The 25240-nt window shown below is 40.2% G+C and overlaps 1 protein-coding gene across 1 annotated transcript in view; it reads right to left on the bottom strand.

Annotated features, from left to right (window-relative positions):
- Positions 1 to 25240, bottom strand: part of LOC140476007 (cytosolic phospholipase A2 zeta-like) — a gene marked incomplete at its 3' end in the record, with an annotated part of 132360 nt that overhangs the window by 79756 nt on the left and 27364 nt on the right. The window contains exons 3-6 of the mRNA XM_072567910.1: positions 21050 to 21122; positions 14889 to 15025; positions 9562 to 9684; positions 7811 to 7851 (exon numbers count right to left, since the gene is read on the bottom strand). Coding sequence (XP_072424011.1) covers positions 7811 to 7851; positions 9562 to 9684; positions 14889 to 15025; positions 21050 to 21122 — 374 coding nt within the window. The remainder of the gene's footprint in view (positions 1 to 7810; positions 7852 to 9561; positions 9685 to 14888; positions 15026 to 21049; positions 21123 to 25240) is intronic.

The following is a 25240-nucleotide window of genomic DNA, read 5'->3' as shown; positions in this document are numbered from 1 at the left end:
TCAATGCAACATATCTTAGAAATGGGTATAATGAGGCGAAATAGATTGTACTTTGATCCAGTGAAGTATCGAGTGTGGAAAATATTTTCAAATTTAGGAGTAGCACAGAAGGGGAATATAGAAACAGGATGTGCACTACGGCAGAATTATGGCACCTGGATGACCAGCACAATGACTACTGAGCAACAACATGCTGTTGACTGTGGCTAAATGGAGGAGAAATCTTGCTTGAAAGACAGATTCCCAGAAACAATATGCGTTCCCCAAGCTGGCAGAGGAAGAATTGTTGACAGTCTGCTACAGGAGGGCATTCCAAGGTGTGTTGTGTTCACCATTAACTCTCCAATTTGACCAGTCTGCAAACCAGATGGATCATGGTGCTTAATGATCCACTGTCCATAATTCAACAATGTCACACTTCTGACTACCTCAACTGTGACCACTAGCCACAGAACAATGATGAAACAGCGCCTCAGTTGAAATGGTTTACCACTCTTGACATTGGCAATGGATTCTGGTAAATATCACTGCAATGGCAATGTCAGTACAAGTTTGCATTCACTCTCTAGAGGCAGCAATACACTTGGACAAGCCTTCCCCAAAGTTTCCACAACTCTCCATCAGATTTTTCATCAGAGATTGGCACAATGACTGCGTTCCTTACCTCAGTGTGAATGCAGAGTAGTATGTGGATGACTTTTTGCTACAGACGGAAATTCAATGAACATTTGAGGGTGGCACGGTGGCTCAGTGGTTAGCACTGCTATCTCACCACGCCAGGGACCCAGGTTCAATTCCAGCCTCAGGTGACTGTCTGTGTGGAGTTTGCACATTCTCCCCGTGTCTGTGTGGGTTTCCTCCGGGTGCTCCGGTTTCCTCCCACAATCCAAAGATGTGCAGGACAGGTCATTTGGCCCAACAAGTCTACATTGATCCTCCGAAGAGTAACCCACTCAGACCCAATTCCCTCTGACTAATGCATCTAACACGATGTGCAATTTAGCATAGCTAACCCACTTGACCTGCGTATCTTTGGATTGGGGTAGAAAACCAGAACATCCAAAGGAAACCCACTCAGGCATGGGAAGAACGTGCAAACTCAATTCAGGTAGTCTCCCAAGGCTGGTCCCTGGCGCTGTGAGGCTGCATTGCTAACCACTGCCACTGTGTTGCCCTGAAGACTAAATCTATTACTCATTCTACTGCAAACTTTGACGACCACAGAGAACCATGTGAATGCCAGGTGATGACATCAAAAGCACTTATAGGACCTTTTGGATCAAAACAACCAGGGACAAAATAAAAAAAAAGTGTTGAAAAGTTTTGTTCACAATTCCCGACAGTGGAGGACATCAGTCTAAGGGGATGAAGAATTCATATAGAGAACTAACAAGGACATACAGTAGAAGATACTGTTTTAAAATTACCCTTCAGCACAAGTGCAAAGGCAGCAGAACTGCCAACAGCTGCATTCCCATCCTGATCGATATCTACCACCATTAAACATACATTCTGACAGTATGCAACAGTCAGACAGAATTTTTACCCCTTGGGAAAGCAAAAGGTTTTGCCTCACCAGATGGAAATCCTCTTCCATCTGCACCACTGGCAAACAGAGAAATTGAAGCAGAAGGGAAAAATGTGAAAAATACGGCATAAGAAATATCAAGGCCCATTGCGAATAAAAAAGGGTAACAGAAGATTGGATGAATTAGCAAAGGAAGGAGCGAGTACTGCAACTATGTACAATCCACTCATCCACTTTTATACAAGCGAAGACACCTAGGGGAAAAGACAGGCTAAATAGATACTGCAGCCATCTCACAAATTAAGGTTGAGGACTTGGTGGAAGCTCAGTCAGTCCAATGCTGACAGAGACTGTGAAAGGAGATTGCCCAACTGAGGTACCAGATGGAAATCTAAGGTAGAGACTGACAAAAGACTGATAATGAAGGAGGTAAATGAATGGTTCCAAAACATGATAGAAATCAAATAATTTATCAGTGCCATGATGTGCAAGGACATCAGGGAGTGAAGGCTATAGTAAACAGAACAAAGGACATAAAACATGATGTGGAAAACTGTTTGATATGTGCTCAAAACAGTGCAGATCAGTGTGCTGAAAAAAGAGAATGTAGGCATACTAGATTAATGAATGGACGCTGGACAAACTGATGAAGAGGCGAAACAAGCATAATTAAATGTGGGACAATAAGTCAAGCTTGATCTTTTTGTCCTGAAAATATGCTGGGCCAAATAGTTATAGTGGACAAAACCTCAGTAAACAAAATGATGGTAGATACTGTTACAAAGTTGTTAGAATACTCATGAATTGAAACACTGTGCGTGATCCCTTTGAGAGACTGTGCCTGGAAGTTTGCAAGCCCCAAAGTACAGAGAGCCCCAAAGCTGAAACAAGTGTATCAAAAGGCCTTATAGCTGGCAGGCAAAACAGCGGTCTTGTTTTAATGTTTTGGCAACAAGCTGGGCTCAGCCAAATAATTTAAACCAAGCATTCAGCAATCAAAGTCAATTGAATTTAAAACTTATGGAGGTGAAACCAATCACATTGTAAGAATTTGATGTGTCATAGAGGATATAAAGATGGGGGCAGTTGCACAGAGAGGGGAGAGCCAACTGCCATCTGAAGAGAGATAAACACGCAATCTGAGAAATAAATACTGGGCTCTCACAAGAAATCTTCGCACTCTCTTAAAAGAAAAGCACCATCTATCTATAAAACATACCACGTCAGTTCTAGCTAAAGGTCCTAACAGAAGAATTCACAGATAAAACATCCCTGACAGCAGGATCAACAGAAGAAGGGTACTTGTGACTTGAGATCAGCAGGAGAAAGGCTGGAGAGAGGAACATCCTAGAAGACATGTTCTGTGTGAACTTTCAGAGACTAAGTTTTAATTCATTATTTTCTTATTACATTATATAAGTTGTACACTTGTTATTGGAACAGTACACTATTAGAATATTGTTTTATTCAGGAATAGGTGGTTAGAGAGGGATTGTTTGGTTTGTTAATAATTCTGTTAATTTGTTCACTGTTGGAGTTAGATAAATAAATTGTTACCTGTTAATTAGAGTGGGTGAAAGGATTCCATTTGATTTAATCATTGCTTTATAACAGATCAGGTATAAGAGGTAAGTTAGACCACTTTTCACACTTCTTTTATCAGATTACGAGGTGAGGGGAGCTACTCTGGGTGTTTCAGTTTTAACTATCAGAGGGGTGTCGACCTTCCCTTTGTAATAATATGAAGAAACTGGGTTGGTATTCGCATGTCAATCAATTGAAAATGTTTGAAAAACAAAATTAGAGTAATTCCAACATGTTATTTTGGATGGGTCAAGACAGAAGGGACTAGAAGCACAGAAACTTTTAGCCGCTTGGTGGGGGGGGGGGCTCACTAAATTTAAGGAGAAGTCTTGCGCAAGTGAAACAGGAGATTCAGAAAATGAACCTGGAAGATGATCTTCATGGAATAGTGATGAAATATTTTGAATTATGAAGAAACACGTGTTAGATTGAAAAAGAAAATGTTGACTCAGAAAAGATCTAAATCAAGGAACGTTAAGATACGTTTGAGTCACATCAAAGGGGAAGAATCAGATCCATTAAAGAACTGTAGATAAGAACAGCTGCTATCTTGATACTTACAGATGAATAAACATGGGATGATGATGATTGTTCTGGTTGAGAACCCTATCTACCTGTTTGTGGCAGAGAAAGTGAAAATTAACTGACATGAAAGTGGTGACGGTATCTTATGATTTACATAAAAGATTATAATCAAATGTAGAAGGCAAATGTAAAGCAACATATTTTCCGTTGAAGGTGTGGGAATTAGCATGTGATAGGCAACAAAAAAAAATCAAACCACAAAACTGCGCTCCTCCTCCTAACTTATAAGCAGAAGCTGAAGTGTGAGGAGCCAATACAGAAAGTAGTACAGTGTTAGTCTGAGGAAACGGAAAGGTGTCAATGGGACTGCATAGTCAGTGGACTGGTCCAAATTCAAGAACTCAGTGGCCAACCTAAATGAGTATGCTGTTACTGTTACAGACTTCATTACTGTGTAGTTGATTGTGTGCCAAAGAAGTTAATTCGAATATTCCCCAACTGGAAACCACGTATGAACAGGGAGATCCACTCCCTACTGAAGAAGAGTGGAGAGAATGCCCCTGTCTTTATCTATGGTGCTGAGGTGAAATGGTTGAGAACATCAATTTCCTGGGAGTGATGAACACCAATAGTCTGTGTTGGTCCACTCACAAGCGGTCAGGAAAGCACAATGACGCCTTTACTTCCTCAGAAGGCTAAGAAAATTTGGCACGTGCATAATGACACTTACAAACATTTACAGATGCACCACAGGAAGCATCCCAGCATGGGTATGGCAACTGCTCTTTCCAAGACTGAAGAAACTACAGAGAGGTTTAAACACAGCCCGGTCCATCATGCAAACCAGCCTCATCCACTGACTTTATAGAACATAGAACATAGAACAATACAGCACAGAACAGGCCCTTCGGCCCACGATGTTGTGCCGAACTTCTATCCTAGATTAAGCACCCATCCATGTACCTATCCAAATGCCGCTTAAAGGTCGCCAATGAATCTGACTCTACCACTCCCACGGGCAGCGCATTCCATGCCCCCACCACTCTCTGGGTGAAGAACCCACCCCTGACATCTCCCCTATACCTTCCACCCTTCACCTTAAATTTATGTCCCCTTGTAACACTCTGTTGTACCCGGGGAAAGCAGCCAACATAATCAAAGACACCTCCCACTCCAGTTATACTCTCTCATACCTTCTTCAATTAGGCAGAAGATATAACAGTTTGAATACACATACAAACATATTCAAGAACAGCTTCTTCCCGATCAAACTTTTGAATGGATCTCATAAATGTTCATCTCTCTCTGCAGCTGTAACTGTATCGTGCACTCTGTTATGTTACCCTGATGCATTTGTGTAGTACATTATGCCTGTAAAGCACTCAAGATAACACTTCTTGCTGTACCTCAGTACACATGACAGTAATAAATCAAATCACATCAATAACTTAACAGTGGGAACCTCTCTCCCAGGATGAGAAGAAAACAATAGCTGTAGAATGCCATCATCTTATCTCTGCCACTAAGGAAAGCCCTGTGTGGCTTTAATTGTCATATGAGTATACATCCACAGATAAAGATCAATTTGGATATTGTAATAATTACAATATCGTTAATTCTGATTTATCAAATATTTACTTTGGCTATGTTTAAGCAATGGTAAAAGGGAATGCAACAGAAACCTGATGTAGAGATCATTGTAGGGTATAGTTGAAAAAGAGATCAGCTGTTGAAAGGTGGAAATGATATTCAAATTTAAAGCATAATCTTTAGATTGTGTCAAATGTTTATAATTTGCTAATCTTGTTTGTTAACATGTTTATATAATGTGGAAATCAACTATCTATCAGATTACTCCAGGGAGACAGGTGTGGTGACATAATGTGATCCAGAAGAAACAACTGCACAATACTCAGTCTGTCCCACTTCTGTAGCCACAGTAGAGATGAGGTTTATTCAGTTAAGCCTCTGATCAACAATAACCCCTTTGGAAGTTTGTGAAACTCCACAATGCTGGAGCCATTCATAGTCAGAGAGATAGATGAGCATTATCTTTTGGTACTTGCACACCGAAGTTTCTCTAAACATCTTCATTTAAAAATTTCCCATCCGTTAAAAAATGTTGCTGCTTTTCTATTCTTACTAACAAATCTCACAACTCTCCACATTATTCTCCATATGCCATATTGTTATCGATTCACTGCAATCTCCAAGTCCTTCTCATGGCTTGTGTCCCCAGTAGCTTTATACCATTAACAAATTTGAATCAATTACACTCAACTCTGTCTAAGTAATTTAATTATAAGGGCTCAGCACCAACTCTTGCGATACTTCATTAGTTACAATCTTCCAAATGAAAATGCCCATTTATTCATACTTTCTGCTTCTTGTTCGTTAACTCATCCTTACATCATATTTCTACATCACTCAAATCCATCAGCCCTGACTTATACACTAAACCATTGTGTGGTAACTTATTTAAATGTCCTTTGGCAGTCAAAGCATATTACATATTTTCTTCAAGAGAAGACTGAAAAGAGATTTATTAGAGGCATTCAAAATCATGAGGTGTCTTAATATAGTAGATAGGAAGAAACTTCTCACTTGTGAAAAGATCAAAAGTGAGATGGCTCATATTGAAAGTAATTGGCAATAGTAAAGGTGAGATGAGGAAAACACTTTCATTCAGTGAGCGGTTAATGTGTGGATTGCCTGAGACTGCAACAGAGGCAAGTTCAACTCAAGTTTTCAAAAGGAAATTAACTGAAAAGGAAGAAGCAAGGTTATGGAAAAATGCAACAGAATACCAGTGATTGAACTGCTCATTTGGAAAGACAATGCAGACATAATGGGCTAAATAGTTTTCTCCGATGTTGTAATAATTCTATGACATCTACTGGCTCAAATCTACGCAATGACGTCCATGCACACATTTCTCAAAATTGAAATTACTTTCACAAAACAATAAGACTCTTTCTGATCATAACATGATTGTCTAAGTGTATTGTTAAGTCTTTCTAGTAATAATTTCTGGTTTCCTGATAACACAAGTCACATTAACTACCTTCAGTTCACTATTTTCTATCTCCCCTCTTTCCTGAAGCACTGTTACATTAGGGAATACTGAAAGATCTTAACCAGTAACTCTGCAACTACCCCATTTAGAACTCTAGTTTGTACAACACCATATCTTGGATACTTGGGAACTTAGTCTCTTAAGTTTCCTCTCATACTTTTTTTCTATTAGTTATCTTCTGTTTACAAATAAGGAACAGCCCCTTTGGCCATTTGCTATTTCTGGTATATAATTTATGTCCTCATATAATGAAGGTACATGCAAAATATTTACCCAGCATCTTTACTACTACATCAATTTCCATGAAAAGCTTTTCTTCGCCTGTTTCTAAGGGACCAACATGTACTCTCATTATGTCTCTTTTCATAAATTCATAAAGGCTATTACAAGCTGATTTTGTATTCCTAGCTGGTTTACTCTCAGACTCTATTTCTTCTGTTTTTTTTAATTTTTGGTCACCTTTTGTAAATTTCTAAAACTCTTCCAAGCCTCAGATCAACGATTATGCTTTGTAACATTAGAGTAATGAATGACTTTGACTTGGTTGAGTTTAGTTTCAGGGCTTTCTCCTGACTCTTGTTTACCTCAGTACAGCAGGTTCCTGGGTGCTGTGTACAGTGCTTTGCTGCTTACTTGTCAGCTGGCGTCAGCTCCTGCACTCACTTCAAGATCAGGTCTGTGACAAGTTGGTGGTCCAGTGGCTTTGGTGAGATCTGATCTGAGCAGCAGTAAGCAGGCTATGGATGGATATGCATTGCTCAATGATACTTCTACCACTATGCTAATAATTAGAAGAGGTTTGATAAGGTGATAATAGGTCTGATACGATTTGTCCTCTTTTGTGAAAATGATACCTGTGCAATTTCTCAAATATATAGATATATAGAAGATGGCAAAAGTTGAACTAGTGCATAAACCAGTCAGTCTATAACTTACTCTGTTCAAAATAATCAGCCGCTTGTTAAAAATCACATGGCTGAATGTTGGTACCTACAGCAAAAGGCTTTTGAAAAGAAGTGGTTACAAAAATGACAATACTATTGAAAGACATTTTTCCTGTCCTCAAAATCCTGATACACCGTAATTTCAACACTCACGATTTTGCCAAATGAAACTCCACTTCCAGTTGTTCATCATCCTAAAAGGAACAGATTAAATGTAATGAGATTCCATTGCTCATTTATTGCTTTCAGTTTTTAATGGTGCATTGAGCTGAGATGCAGGGAAATCTAGCAATCAGATTGTCTTTGACTTCATACTACTTTTAAAAGACATTTCTTGAATACCAGCACTAGGACTGGCCTCAGTAATCGTGATCGAGAAAAATGTAAATGAGGAATGCAGGAAACAGGAATAGACTACAATATTTAGTTACTCACAGCTGCGTATTCACCTATGCTCCAACTTTTATATTCCAGGAAATACAACCCTAGCTTATGAAACTCATCTTTGCAATTTAATCATTGGAATTCAGATATCATTCTCGTAAATCCACAATACTGCCCATCCAAGGCCAACAGGAAGAATTTTAAAAGCTCACCAGAGCTGGAAACTTGGTGTGTGGGGTGACATTAACTAGATGAAAGGTGAAATTCCATTCCATGGTTTGAGAAGTACTGATCAAGTCAACAGTGTGTTTGTTGTGTGTTGAGCATTAACAAATACTCGTTAACATAAAATCATTTTGATAAATATCAAGTCATGGTATGAAGATCCTGTGGCACCTAACTCATGATCATTCAAAAGTAGTGTGAGGATTGCCCACTTTTGACTCCTTCTACCCCTAGCTATATTACAGCCTTGATAGTTGAACAGGGAAACATACAGAGAGATATTGAAGGTTAAGTAAATGGATAAAACGCTGGCACATAAAGTATACGAGAAAATGCAAAGTTGTTCACTTTGCAACCGTACAAGCTGCTGGTGAGACTACATCTGGAGTACTGTGAGCAGTTTATTTAAGAGAAGACATTATTTAATTGGAGGCAGTTCAGAGGATGATTCCTGATGTGGAAGGATTGTCTTATGAACAAAGGCTAAATAGTTGGAATATTACTCACTGCAGTCAAGAAGAATTGAAGGGTGATCTCATTGAAAGATATCAGTTTCTTAAAGGGGTTTGACACGCAAAATGCTGGGAAGATGTTTTCCCTTGTTGGTGAGTCTAAGACTTGATGACATAGTCTTGTAATAAAAGGGCCTAATTTAAAATTGAGATGAGGAGAAATGTCTTCTCTCAGGCAGTTGAGAGTCTTTGGTAACTCTCAGACAGCTGTGGGGGCAGAGTCATTGTGTATATTTAAGGGTGAGATATGTAGATTCTTGATCAAGCAGAGATTCAAGGGTTACAGGGAAAACACAGGCAAATGGATATTAGCAATGTTGGATCAGCCATGATCCTACTCAATGGTGAAGCAGCCTTGATGGACCAAATGGTCTACTCCTGGTCCTAGTCTGTGTGGTAAATTGGCAAAAGAAAATCAGTGCTTGAAAGAAGGCCCACAAACCAGGAAACGGGAGTAATTGCTATTTCTTTCCTGAGTTCTGGCATAATATGATTATCAGAACAAGTCTCAAGTGAGAAGCAATGTGCATTTGCACAGACCTTACATGTCCTCACAGTATTTCAGAACCTTACTTTTGAAGTATAGCTATTGTAGTTGCATAGGCAATCTTCTGTCATAATACAGTCCTATGACAAGCTGGGTTCCCCTTTTATAAACATAACCTCTGTTGGCTGCGTTCCTTTTAAAAACATTGACAGCACACACTACACTTTCCCTTAATATGTAGAGAAAAAGGGACATGTGCGGGACATGATTCTATCATAGCAAAACAGATACTTCACCTTCAGGTCTATAGTAGTCTTCAAGTTGCTACCATGTTCAATTTTTCCAATATCAATGGCTACGGTCGATAGATGTTTTGTCCCTTTAACATTGGCATCATAGAGGGAGAGCTCCAGTACATGCTAAATAAAACAAGGAAAATCTCTCAAACAGAACAGAAAATACATCATAACAAAACACTGCACAATACAAGATCATCAGGCAAACAATATCTTGTTAAGGAAGGGAAATTGTGTCTCACAAACGAGTGAATTTTTTGAAGAAGTGATGAAAAGCATTGGTGAAGACAGAGCAGTGGATGTTGCCTATATAGACTTCAGCAACACATTGGACCACGGTCTGCACAGTAGACTGGTTAACAAGGTTAGATCACATGTAATACAGGGAGAACTAGTCACTTGGATACAAAATTTGCTGGAAGATGTGGAGGTGCCAGTGTTGGACTGGGGTCAGCAAGCTACCTTGCAAAGGAGCACTGCAGTGCTCCAAAAGCTTGTACTTCCAAATACACCTGTTAGACTATAACCTGGTGTTGTGTGATTTTTAACTTAGAAGATAAGAGACAGAGGGTAGTGGTGTAAGGTTGCTTTTCAGACAGCAGGCCCGTGAATGGTGGTATACCACAGAGTTAGGTACTGGGTCCACCGCTTTTTGTCATTGATGTCAATGATGTGGATGTGAATACAGGAGGCATGGTTAGTAAATTTACAGATGACACCAAAATTGGCAGTGTAGTGGACAGCGAAGAAGGTTGCCTCAGAATACAACGGGACCTCTATCAGATGCACCGAGGAGTGGTATTTAGAGTTTAATCTAGATAAATGTGAAATGCTACGATTTGGTAGAGCAAATCATGGTAGGAGTTAAACACTTAATGGTAAGGTCCTGGGAAGTGGTGCCAAACAAATAGACCTTGGAGTGCAGGTTCATAGTTCCTTGAAAGTGGAGTCGCATGTAGATAGGATAGTGAAGGCAGCATTTGGTATGCTTGCCTTTATTGGTCAGTGCATTGAGTATAGGAGTTGGGAGGACATGTTGTGGCTGTATGGGACATTGGTCAGGCAGCATCCGAGGAGCAGGAAAATCAACGTTCCAGGCCGGAGCTGTTCATATTCCTGATGAAGGGTTCTGGCCTGAAGCGTCGATTTTCTTGATCCTCAGATGCTGTCTGACTTGCTGTGCTTTTCCAGCAACACACTCTCAACTCTGATCTCCAGCATCTGCAGACTTCACTGTCTCCTAGGATATTGGTCAGGCCACTTTTGGAATACTGTGTTCAATCCTGGTCTCCTTGCTAAAGATGTTGTGAAACTTGAAAGGGTTCAGACAAGATTTACAAGGCTGTTGCTAGTGTTGGAAGATTTGAGGTAGAGGGAGAGGCTGAATAGGCTGAGGCTATTGTCCATGAAACATCAGAGGCTGAAGGGTAAGTTTATACAGATTCATAAAATCATGAGGGACATAGATAAGTCAAGGTGTTTTTCTCAGGGTAGGGGAGTCCAAAACTAGAGGGCATAGGTTAAGGTGAGAAGAGAAAGATTTAAAAGGGAGCAACATTTTCACACAGGGGTGATGTGTGTATGGATTGAACTGCCAGAGAAGTAGTGGAGGCTGGTACAACTGCAACATTTAAAAAGGCATCTGGATGGGTACATGAATAGGAAGGGCCAAATGCTGGCAAATGGGAATAGATTAATTTAGGATACCTAGTTGGCATGAACGTGTTGGACCTGAGGGTCTGTTTCCATGCTGTACACCTCTATGAGTCTAAGGAAACTTATGGCTGTCTAAAGGAACTTCTAAGGAAACTTATCAGTCTCCAATTAAACCAAATAGTAAAACAGTGTGTGACACTATTCGAAACAATCTCTATCAGTAAGTGTAAATGTGACAAAATATATGAGTGCTGCACAAGATTCCCCATTGCAAAAAAATCTGGGTTTTGGGCTATTTCCATCGAGACACATTATGTGCATTGCGCACTACATCCAGTGGGATACAATATGGGCTCTGATCAGAGTGATGCTGGAAAAACACAGCAGGTCAGGCAGCATCCAAAGAGCAGGAAAATCAACATTTCGGGCAAAAGTCCTTCATCAGTCCTGATGCCTGAGGCTTTTGCCCGAAATGTTGATTTTCCTGCTCCTCGGATGCTGCCTGACCTGCTGTGCTTTTCTAGCACCACTCTGATCTAAACTCTGGTTTCCAGCATCTGCGGTCCTCACTTTTGCCTACAATATGGGCTCTTCCCATCCTTCCTCATGTAACACCAAATGAACAATGCATTATCCAGAATCATAGACAATTACAGAATGATTACAGAAAAGGAGATCATTCAGTCCACCATGTCTCTGCTGGCTCTCCTAAAAAGTAAATCACCACATGCCACTTCCACTTTGGCACTGTAGTCCTGCATTGTCTTCCTTTTCAAATAATGATCTACTACCTTCTTAAATGCCTCAACTGAACCTGCTTCTAGCTATTCTCATGTAGTGCATTCCAAACCCTAACCACTAATTTTATGAAGAATTCCTCATGTCTCTTTTTTTTGGCCTGTACCTTCAATGTACGTCCTGGTGTTCTTAACCCTTCCATCAATGGGGACAGCTTTTCCCACCTACTCTAACCATCGACTACGATTTTGAATACTATCAAATCACTTCTCAACCTTCTCACCTACAAGAAAAACAGTCCTAATTTCTCAAGTCTATCTTCATAACTAAGGTTCCTCTTCCCTGGAAACATTCTTATGAATTTTCCCTGCACTCATTCTAATGCTTTCAAACCCTTCTTAAATATGGTACTCACAAGTGAATGAAATATTGTTGTACACAAGTGTAATATGATTTTGTTGCTTATGCTCTATTAATTGAACATCAGGTGCTATATGCTTTAATAACCATACTCTCAACCAATCCTGCAACTTTCAATGATGTGTACGCATGCATATTTACCCCTACACACTCTCTAGAATTTTATTCTTTATTTTATGATTTCTCTGTTTTAATCTACCAAAATGAATAACTTCACATTTCAATGCATTTAATTTCATCTGCCACTATTCTGCTCATTCCCCTGATATACATATACGTTTTTGAGATTCGACACCATCATCACAGAATGCCCCCAGGTTTTGTATCATTTGAAAATTTTGAAACACTAAGGTCTCGATCACTAATATCCATCAGGAATAGTCAGTCTAATAGTTGATGAACTCCAACAGCTATCTTCCTCAAGTCTGAAAAACATCCACTAACTATTTCTCTTCAGTCCCTGTAACTCAGCTAACTTCACACACTTTACTACTTGTTCATTTCATTTCTCAAACCTGTGACTTCTCAAATCTGTCAAATAGCTTCCAGAATTATATGCAGCACAAAAACAGTATTGCCATCATCAAAAAGAGAGAGAGAGAGAGACACACACAGACAAAGAGGCGGAGTGGGGGGGGGAGGGGGGGAAAGAGAGAGAGAGGGTGGGAGAGACAGAGGTATAGAGGGAGAGAGAGAGAGAGGGAGAGAGGTGGGGGAAGGAGAGGTGGGGGTTCGATTCCTGCCTCGGGTGACTGTCTGTGTAGAGGTTGCACATTCTCCGTGTCTGTGTGGGTTTCCTCAGGGTGCTCCGTTTTCGTCCCACAGTCCAAAGATGTGCAGGTCAGGTGAATTGGCCATGCTTAATTGCCCATAGTGTTAGGCACATTAGTTAGAGGGAAATGGGTCTGGGTGGGTTACTCTTAGGAGGGTCGGTATGGACTTGTTGAGCTGAAGGGCCTGTTTCCACACTGTAGGGAATCTAATCTAATCTAAAACCGCCTGTAATTCTTGAACGGGGTATAACATGCACACTGTAAGTAATCTAAAAAAAAAACATCTCCAGTGCTGTGACACCAACCCTGCATCCAAGGACAACTAGTACCTCCACAATTCCCACTTTCACTTCCTTGAATATCTTTGAATCTCATCCAATCCTGGTGCTTTAAGGACAGGTAGCCTTATCAAATAGCTCATCAATTTTGAACATTTAAGCATCTAAATTACCTCCTCTTTCACCATGACCTGGCACTGTACCTTCACATCCTTGGCAAAGACAGATACAAATATTTATTTACAAACTCAGCAGTACCTCTGTCTCCATATCTAAATTCTCTTTCTGGCTGCTAATTGACTATATTCTTCTTACTAGTTCAATGCCTACAGAAGACTTTTGATTGTCTTTTATGTTGGCTTTAAAAGCCTTTCATTTTTTTCAATTTCTCTCTGAACCTTTCTATATTCAGCCTACTTCTCAATTTATTATCGACCCAACATCTATCATAAGGACACTTCTTCCTTTTTATCACTATTTCTCTTGCCTTGCATGTCTTAGTTTTCCCCTTTATCACTGCCTTGACTCGGATTCAAATAGTCCACCATATGCTCATGGACCAAATCAAGCAGTACCATCTTTCTCAGTGGACTAGAAACACATTGCAGTAGAAAATCACCCAAAGACCATCTAGGACTCTGCTCTTTAGACTACTATGATCCTAGTCTACCACAGATATTCTGAAATTCTTGAACCTCTAAATGCCTTGAACATTTGTTCCTCTAGACCTTTTCACCACTTTCAATGTGACATAGCTTGGTTGCTGCATTTTCTCAACATAGCACAATACGGTTGAGCACATACTTTCCCACAGTGACAAAATACAGATTTTGCACATAACAGAACTCTGCACACCTTGTCCAACATAACAATATGAAATCTGCATATCCACCCCTAATATAACTCTGTACACCTTCCTCAACCTTACATAATATGGGATTTACTTACCTGTAACACAATATGGTCTTTATACTCACCATGACCTAGTATGGGCAGTGCCACCCACTCCTCCAAACATGACACAAATGAGCGCAGTGCATCACAACCCCCTGAAAAATATGATCCAATGCCCTCCACCCCCAAAGTGATCAAATATGGTCTCTGCATACTTCTCCCAATGTTACCCAACATGGGCTCTGTATACCCTTCCCACTTTGACGCAATATGATCTCTATAAACCGTTCCCTAATATAATCTAACATGGTCCCTGTATATCCTTCCCAATGTGACCCAATATGGCTTTGCATCTGTCTCCCTTCCACAATTATGCAATATGACATTTCAGTACAATAGAATGATGTTAATTTCTTCCATAAAACCATTCTAAATTTAGCAGCTTTGAAATCAGCAATACAACAGAGCGTCCCTTTTCCAATCTGCAGGATAGTTCATGTAACACTTAGATGAGAACTCACTGTTCCATACCATTATACATTGCCTTCTTTTATCAAGCCTGGCTTACCTTCACCATACTCTGTAGCCTGTATGTGAATGTTTCATTCCACTCAGGATTATTGGTATTGGGTATGGTTTTTGTTCTGTAATCAACTGCAGATGCCGTAGGGAGGTGCAAAGAAACATAACAGTCTGCTGCACGTACTGGGAACAATCAAATTTGAAAAAATCAAAAGCCATTTCAATGCATGTTCAGGCATGTTATTGCACAATAGAATAGAATAGGCAGACAGCCTTGGTCCCTGCTACTCCTGCATATTAAAATTAGTTCAGCACTATTAAAAAATATCAGGAGTCTTAACTTGTTACTCGAATGTATCAAACAAAATCTTGTTTGATCCTTTTTAGGAGGACCTTGTCGCGCTGAGAACACCACATGCCTTTTCATTTCTATAAATATGTACAGAGAAGCATATTATTATGCTAGTATAACAATTGTTCTGATTATATTTCAAAACACAAGTACCACCTTAAACATTTATTGCTGGCCACACACACAGTGGCAGCAGTGTGTACCAACTACAAGATGGGCTCCTTTGAAAATAGAGAGAGAGAGGGCCAGAGATTGGCGGGGGGAGGGGAGGAATAAGAGAGAGAGAGACAAAGAAAGAAAGAAAACGACAGAGCAAGACAGAAAGAGAGAGAGGAACAGAGGTTACTTAATTCCTATCCCAAATTGTTTTGTATTACTGTGATGTTTGAAGCATCTTCCACCTTAAAGACGAATGCAAAATATCTGTTAAACTCCTCTACCATTTCCTTATCCCTCGTAACTGTCTCAAGTTCATTTTGTAAGAGTCCTATATTCACTTTGACCTCTCTCTCTTCTATCTGATATATTCAAAGAAGCTCTTACTGTCAGCTTTTATTTTCCTTGCTAGATTACCTTAGTAGTTTATTTTCTGTCTTTATTATCTTTTTATTCTTCTTTTGCTGGATTCTGAATTTATCTCAGACTTCAGAGCAATCACTGACTTTTTCCTCTTTATATGCTTTTGCTTTCAATTTAATAATTTCCTTAACTTCATTGGTTAGCCATGGCTGGCTTATGCTTCTCTCAATCTTTCCTCCTCTCTGGGATATATTTTTGCCATGCCACTGTTTAGGAGACTATTTCTTAGAACTATCTCTATGAACCAGTTGCCATAGTTACCCTTTTAAATTTGATTAACTCAAGCAACATAAAGATCTAAGTCACCCATAATTATTGCTCTATTCTTTTTACATCCTCCTATTCTTATTTGTTGATTTACAGTCTCTCTCAGAGTGGCTCATGTTTGAGGATCTGTACACTACATTTCCATCAATGTCTTCCTTTCCTTGCTGTTTTCGACTGCTGCCCAAACGAACTTGACATCCTGTGAGCCTCGATCATCTCTTACAGCTGTGTTTATTTCATCACCTATCCCACCAGTCCTTCCAAAAAAATCAAATAACCCTCAATGTTAAGTTCCCAGTTTTGATATCCTTGTGACCAAGTTTCCTTAATGCCAATGAGATCATATTTATTTACCCCAATTTATACATTCACAGTTGATGTATCTTATTCCAAGTACTTCCTACATTAGGACACAAAGCTTTTACGCTTGTTCTATTTTTGAATTTCCCACACTTATGGTTTCTTGGTTCAATATGACATTCACGCATATTGACAGTCCCTTTTATATTGTGGTAACAATCAGCACATCACTGACCTGCAATCCCACTTTCTCCTCTACCTTTGATTTGATAGATTTCCAGATAAAAACAATGACTGCAGATGCTGGAAACCAAAGTTTAGATTAGAGTGGTGCTGGAAAAGCACAGTAGTTCAGGCAGCATCCGAGAAGCAGTAGTTTTGATAGTTTTCCACGCAACTGAATTCATCCCCTACTATTTAGCTTAAAACCCTAGTTATGTGATTTGCCAGGACTGTGGTCCCAGCAGGATTCAGGCAGAGCCTGTCCCATTGGAACAGCTCCCTTCTTCCTCAGTACTGGTGCCAATATCCCAAACTTTGAGCCCATTCCTTGCACACCAATCTTTGAGACACATTTTTTTCCTCTTTAATGTTGCTGACTCTGCCGATTATCTCATAGCTCAGGTAGTAATCCAGGCATGACCACCTTTTTGAATATGCTTTTTAATATAGTTGTCATATTCCCTGAATAGAACCTTTGTCTTCTTTCTACTTATATTGTTGATGCTTATGTAAAGCATAACAACTGGATCTTTCCCCTCCCACTCTTAAGTCCTTCTGAAGCCCAGATGAGACAGGCACCAGGCTGGTAACACAGTCTTCAGATCTCTTGATCTTGGCCACAGAAAACAGTATCTGTCTGTCTGATTATACTATCCCCAATTACAACTAGATGTCTCTTTACAAACCTCCATGGCTTCTTGTACCACAGTGGTGTGGTCAGTTTGCTTATCCTCCCTGAAGCCCCTACTTTCATCCACACAGGGAGAAAGAATTTCAAACCTGTTAGACAAGCTCAGAGCTGAGGCTCCTTCGACACTACCTCTTGAATTCCTTTGCCTACCCTGCTCATAACCAAATCACACCCTTCCTGCCCCTGATCATTGACTGAATTCAAGGTCATTAATCTAAAGGTGTGAGCACCTCCTCAAGCACTGCATCCAAGTAACTCTGCCTCTCTCTGACGTGTCGCGATGTTCAAAGTTCAGACTCCAGCTAATTGGCAACTCCAGCTGAACGATCCCTCAAACAACCAACACTTATGACAGATGTGGCTAACATGAACCACAATGGCGTCCACCAGCTCCCATATCATGCAATTACCTGGCCTTGCCTTCCATCTCTTTTATTATAGGAATAGATTTTATTTATAGTTAAGTTATTTCTTTTTAATTTCTTATGAGTTTTTAGTTTTTAATCTGCAAAATATTTCTCCTACTTGCCTTTAATGTGAAAGTACCTTATAATAACATAGTCAAATTAGTAGCTATTACCAACCAATAAACTTGCAGTTTCCCTGTGCTGTCACCCTTTGTTTTCTGCTGGGCCTATTATGCTGGGCTTTAATTTATCCTGTTTAAAAGGCCTTAGAAACTATTAACCAAAAGAAAAAAAAAACTTCTTCCCTGCATCACCAAATTTCTGAGCTGCTCCAAAATCCCATAAGTATATACACTCAATGTGGCTGTGCCTCACTCTGGATGTGATCTCTCCTTATTGATCCTGAGAAGCTTACTGATGATGGTGACTTTCATAATCATTATTTGTTTCCCCACCAGGTGAAACATTGGTCTCTGCAGTTACCAGCCTTGAGATCCTAACATTAGTCTCTGGCAAGGTGGAGGAAGCCTCAGAGGATGCACCAAGATGTCTTTGCGCGGCATATAGCAACAGCATGGATATATATACACCTTTTATGGTTATGTTTAAGGCAGATGAAAAGGACACTCATACTGGAATGAACATGTCACAGCTGCAACTTATAAAACCAGCTGAGAGACTGACAGAATATGGGCCTTTAACTTTAAAGAATTAAGAGAGCTAAAAGAGGTCATGAGATATCCTTGGCAAGCAGGGTTAAGGATAACCCCAAAGCCTTTTATTCATACATAAGGAGCAAGAGGGTAACGAGGGAAGGGTTAGCCCACTCAAGGACAAAGGAAGAAAGATATGCATGGAGTCAGAGAAAATGGGAGATTCTTAATGAGTACTTTGCATCGGTATTCACAGAGGAGAGGGACATGGCGGATGTTGAGGTTAGGGTTAGATCTTTGATTACTCTAAGTCAAATCGGCATAAGGAGGGAGGAAATGTTGGGCCTTCTAAAAGGCATTAACCTGGACAAATTCCCAGGTCCAGATGGAATCTATTCCAGGTTACTGAGGGAAGTGAGAGAGGAAATAACTGAAGCTTTAACAGATATCTTTGCAGCATCCTTGAACACGGGGGAAGTCCCAGAGGACTGGAGAATTGCTAACATTGTCCCCTGTTTAAGAAGGGTAGCAGGGATAATCTAGGTAATTACAGACCTGTGAGCCTGACGTCACTAGTAGGGAAGTTGTTGGAGAAGATACTGACGGATAGGATACATATCCATTTGGAAGAAAATGGGCTTATCAGTGATAGCAGCACGGTTTTGTGCAGGGAAGGTGGTGTCTTATAGACCTAATAGAATTCTTTGAAGAGATGACAAAGTTGATTGTTGAAGGAAGGGATGCATATGTCATATACATGGACTTTAGTAAGGCATTTGATAAGATTCCCCATGGTAGGCTGATGGAGAAGGTGAAGTCGCATGGGGTCCAGGGTGTTCTAGCTGGATGGATAGAGAACTGGTCGGGCAACAGGAGACAGTAGTAGTGGAAGGGTGCCTCTCAAAATGGAGATCAGTGACCAGTGGTGTCCCACAGGGATCCGTGCTGGGACCACCGTTGTTTGTGATATACATAAATAATTTGGAGGAAGGTGTAGGTTGCCTCATTAACAAGTTTTCAGATGACATTAAGATTGGTGGAGTAACAGATAGTGAAGGGGACTGTCAGAGAATACAGCAGAATATAGATAGATTGGTGAGTTGGGCAGAGAAATGGCAGATGTAGTTCAATCTGGACAAATGCGAAATGATGCATTTTGGAAGATCCAATTCAAGAGAAGTCCTGGGGAAAATTGATGTACAGAGAGATCTGGGTGTTCAGCCCATTGTTCCCTGAAGGTGGCAATGCAGGTCAGTAGAGTTGTCAAGACGACATATGACATGCTTTCCTTCATCAAACGGGGTATTAAGTACAATAGTTGGTAGGTCGTGTTACAATTGTATAAGACTTTGGTTCGGCACTTTCAGAATTCTGCATACAGTTCTGGTCGTCATGTTACCAAAAGGATGTGGATGCTTCGGAGACGGTGCAGAGGAGGTTCACTAGGGCTGGTATGGATGGTGCTAGCTATGATGAGAGGTTGAGTAGATTCGGATTATTTTCATTGAAACGACAAAGGTCGAGTGGGGATCTGATTGAGACCTACAAAATCATGGAAAGTTTAGACAGGGTGGATAGCAAGAAACCTTTTCCCAGGAAAAGGGGCAGCAGCCTGTCTCCAGCACACCAAAGGGGAGCACGACACGAGAGTATCCATCAAAGAATTGAGAAAACACATTATACACAAATGGGTTCATAAGGTCTTTTTGGGTGACTGGAAAGTGATTACTTCTATTATGGACTAATGACAGGGCAGTATGCATTGCTGCTCTGACTCCATTTGTGTTTCATCCGAATGGTATCCAGGTTAAGGATTTTCAGCAACTGAATGCTATAAACAGATTTGGTGTTTCAGTGGGTCCCAATGAATTTGATACCTCACCATTACCACATGCACAGGCTTCCCTGGTACTGAGAAGTGGGAAATACTAAAAAGAACTGAGCGTAATAATGTCACTATATAATGAATCCCACCATATATTTTTGCAATGAGACTCCAGGGACTCTCTGCCATCCAATGCGTTTTGTACGCTTGGTTGAGGTAATCAGAATGATATTGAGGTATTTATGCTGAATTGTTGGGGCACAGTACAGGAAATTGTACCGGTGAGGAGGAAGAGATAGGGCACTGCGAGGAAACAAGTCTTTTTCTAAATTTATCAAGACTCCTCTTGGCCATTTACTCAGAACCTTTTAAATGAAAAGGAAACTATGGGACCTACTTCTGTACAAGAGCTATGTTTGTACATACCAGATTAAGATGATGAAAATCAGAAACGGTATCTCTCTAAAATAAAAATACACATAACTGGTATATCTCCAAGTAATATCTGCACATACATTTAGAGATTCACTGCATGCAAGGATCAGGGATTATTCATGTTAGTCTCCTTTGCTGTATATTGTGACTGGTTTTGTCAAGTAAAGGAGGTGAGAAAAGAATTTTCTGTGCAAACAAGAACAGGCCAATCTAGTTTTAAATACAATGAAAATAGTCAAGCATTCAAAATCTGACAGTATCCCAAGGAACAGTATACAAAATATTGATCTTATGGTCTCAGGTCATACAAATTTTTGAAGCATGGTGAACTGCTATAGGCTAAAGTAGCTACAGGTAAAATAGGTATCAACTGCCAGTACACAATTATTTCTACTGTTGTTCCAATTACAGACACAACCTCTGAAAGTATCAGCAAAATCACAAATACACAAATAGATAAATAGGTAATTACTTACAGAAATCTCCTCCAACAATATTTTTTGCTCGTAGAATTTTCACAGATAAGTCATAGTAAGGATGACTCTCTTTCTGAAAAGGAAAGCAGTGTTATTACCCAAAGTCATGCAGTGAAAGTTGATACCAATTAAAGGTACCAAAAAGTTAACTTTATTTGTCTCTCCACAGATGCTGCCAGGCATATTGTTTTCTCTGGCACTTTCTGTTTTTTATGCTTCTGTTTGAATTAGTGAATAAATAATTCAGTAAGATCCAGATCTATTTTTATTCTTGCAAGGGAATGTGTGCATTGATGGCTATTTATTGCCCATGCCCAAGTGTGCTCGAGAAGGTGAGTTGCCTTCTGGAACAAGTAAAATCTATGTGGTGCAAGAAATGCACAGTGTTTTTAGGTACTGAGTCCCAGGATATTGACCCAGAAAGAATGAAGGAACACAATATACGCCATAGTTTATTGGTTGGAGGGGTCACAGGGATTATTTGTGTTAGTCTCCTTTCCTGTTTATTGTAGCTGGATTTATTAAGAAAGGAGGTGGGAAAGGAATTCTCTGTGCAAACAAGAACAGGCCATTCTAGTTTTAGATAATATGAAAGTTGTCAAGCATTTGAAGTCTGACAGTATCCCAAAGAACAGTATTATGATCTTTTGGTCTCAGGTCGTACAAATATTGAAGCACGATTAACTACTATAGGCTAATCTAGCTACAGGTAAATTAGGCATCAACTGCAACTACAGAACTATCCAGGGGAACAAGAACAATTAAATAAACAAATGTAATTAGGTTATACACCAGCCATTATGGGAAGCAGAGAGTCAGCAGTGCTAGGAGGTAGAAGTTGTAGGTTTAGAAAGTGCTGTCCAAGGAACCTTTCTGAAGGTGCTATATGAGATGCCAAGCAAGTAGGCTACAAGGTTCTGGATGACGTCAAGCTTCTGCAAGGTGCTGGAGCAAAACTCATCAAGTCAAATGTAATTCCATCACACATCTCACTTGTGCCTTGCAAATGATGGATAGGCTTCCAGGGCTACATCAGCTCAGCTTCAGAACATTTCTGCAGGAGTTTCTCTGGATAGTGTTCTACGCTGAACCATCTTCAGCTGCTTCAATGACCTGCCCTCCAATAGGTCAGATATAGGTATGTTTATTGATGATTTCATAACATTCAGCCACATTCATGTAATGAAGCAGTCCAGCAAGACCTGAATAATATCCAGGCTTCAGCTAATAGATGGCAAGTAACATTTGCACCATAGAATTTTGAAGAGCTCATTTGAACAGTTGTTGTTGGCATAATGGGCTAAATGGCATCCTTCTGAGCTTTAACAATTCTATGATTCTGTGAAGTGCCAGGCAATGACCACTTCCAACAATAGAGAATCCTGTCATCAGTCCCTGACATTCAATGACATTACTACTGTTGAATCTCCACACAATGACTAGAAAGGGACTTGAGTCAGTCATATCAACAGTGTGACCAGAAGGGCAGGCCATCTTTTTGTGGACTGGACATACTGGGGCGTTATTACGATGCCATTCTTATAACTGTACTGGAATAGCTTGGCTAATGGCAGCACGAGTCAACCACGTGACATCCAACAATATACAGGTCTCAGAAAGTCTTCTTACCAGGTAGCATGGCATGCTGTATTAAACACAAAAAGCTCCAACCTTACAAAGTCTAAAGTAAGATTATTTCTAACACATGGGAACCAAAAGGCAAGAGAAGATGTATTATGATGACAAAAAACATCTTTGAGTAAACAAAATAACATTTTCAATTAACTTAATGCTGATTGGGATAAATTGACCTAAACAAGTACCACAGATGTAGAAACTAAAAAGCTGAGTGCACTATGTGAAAACAACTGAATGTTGACTGGCTCAACAATGAAAGCACCACTCACAATGAATTTGGAAGCTAATGTTGTCATAAAGACATCTTAAGAAGTTTAAACAGAATTGATAGTCTAGATTTTGAAAAGGCATAAGCAATATAGAGATGGTGAACAAATCTTTCTGTGGACAGGAGACAAACAATTACATTTAAGCTCACCAGCACAGGCTGTAGACATTGCCACAACACGTGAAGCCAGGAGCAGACAGATAAAAATGCTGACTATACAAATATCTAGCCTTCAATTAACACATGATAAAGGCAGCAGAGCTGATGCAGTGGAACAGTGCCAAAGGAATATACGGCAAAAGAGAGAGAAAGATGTGCTGAAGCTGTGAATGACTACATAAATTCACAGACAGAACATAGAATTGTACAGCACAGGAACAGGCCCTTCGGTCCACGATGAGAACATAATGCCAAATTAAACTAAACCTTTCTGCCTGCCATTGGTCCATATCCCTCCATTCCTTGCCTATGTGCTTATCTAAAAGTCCCTTAAATGCCTCTATTGTACCTGCCTCCTCCACCACCACCCCAGTGTGTTCCATACTCCTATTACTATGTAAACATCTTGCCTCTCACATTTTCTTTGAATTTACCCCCCTCTCACCCTAAATGCATGCCCCTAGTTTTACACATTTCAACTCTGGGAAAAAGATTCTGATCCTCAAATCAATCTACCTATGCATCTCATAATTTTATAGACCTCTATTGAGTCTCCCCTCAGCGTCCGTTGCTCCAGAGAAAACAACCCAAATTTTTCTAGCTCCTTAAAGATCATACTCTCTAATCTGGGCAGCATCCTGGCACAAAGTTAAAAATCACACAACATCAGGTTATAGTCCAACAGGTTTATTCGGAAGCACTAGCTTTCGGAGCACTGCTCCTTCATCAGGTGCTGAAGGAACGGTGCTCCATAAGCTAGTGCTTCCAATTAAACCTGTTGGACTATAACCTGATGCTGTGTGACTTTTAACTTTGTACACCGCAGTCCAACACCGGCATCTCCAAAGCAGCCTGGTGAACCTCTTCTGCACCCTATCCAAAGCTTCCACATCCTTCCTGTAATGTGGCAAACAGAATTAAATGCAGTACTCTAAGTATGGCCTAACCAAAGTCTTGTAAAGCTGCAACATGACATCCTGACTCTTGTACTCAGTTCTCGACCAACAACAGCAAGCATGCCATACACCATCTTTACCACCCTATCTACTTGTGTGGCCACTTTCAGGGAGGTATGGACTTGAACCCCAAGATCCTTCTGTACATCAATGTTTTCAGAGTCCTACTATTATTTTTCCTTAATTTGTGATCTCCAAAAGTGCAGCACCTCACACTTACCTGGATTAAAATCCATTTGCCATTTCTCTGCCCATATCTGCAATTGATCCACATCCTGCCACACTACACTACCCACAACTTCTTTGCATCATCTGCAAACTTACTTAACCCACCCGGTTACATTTTCATCGAAGTCATTTACATATATCATAAACAGCAGAGATCCCAGTACAGATCCCTGTGGAACACCACTTGTCACAGACCTCCAGTCTGAAAAACACTCTTCCATCTCTACCTTCTGTCTATGGGCAAGCCAATTCTGAATCCACGCAGCAAGGTCATCATGAATCCTATGCATCTTAATTTTCTGGATGAGCCTACAATGAGGGACCTTGTTGAAATGCCTTACTAAAATCCGTGCAGACAACATCCACTGCTCAACCCTCACTAATCACTTTTGTCACATCCTCAAAAAATTCAATTAGGTTAGTAAGACATGACCGGTGCTGTACAAAGCCATGCTGACTGCCCCTAATTAGGCTTTGCTGTTCCAAATGTGCAAAATAGAGTTTATCCCTAAGAATTCTCTCCAATAGCTACATCTGGGACCACAAAACGAACAGTAGAAAGAGCTAGAGATCAGAAGATTTTGTGGCTATGAAATCAGCAGGAGATAGGGTGAGAGAGTGAGCCAACTGTAGCATTAGCTAACTTCCAAAGGAATCCCACCAGAATTTGATAAGGCTGATAAAAGGCAGCACAAAACAGACAGCTGATTGATTAATAATGAGCAAGTTGTTTTCCTCGATTTTAAAGCTGCATTAAGGAAAACCTTCTTTCAAGAGAGATGATTTAATAGAGAATGGTGCACAGGCACTTATAGGGAAGAAAAAAATTCAGAAGTTCCGAAGAGTCATGCTGGGCTTAATCTTAACTCTGCCAGTGCTGTTAATGAGGATTTAAATGGCTTGGCAAGGGATGGGATTCACAGAGTGGAGATTCAGTAGAGA

The sequence above is a fragment of the Chiloscyllium punctatum genome, chromosome 4, assembly GCF_047496795.1.
Source record: "Chiloscyllium punctatum isolate Juve2018m chromosome 4, sChiPun1.3, whole genome shotgun sequence".
NCBI lineage: Eukaryota > Metazoa > Chordata > Chondrichthyes > Orectolobiformes > Hemiscylliidae > Chiloscyllium > Chiloscyllium punctatum.
This window is presented reverse-complemented; position numbering and strand designations above follow the sequence as displayed.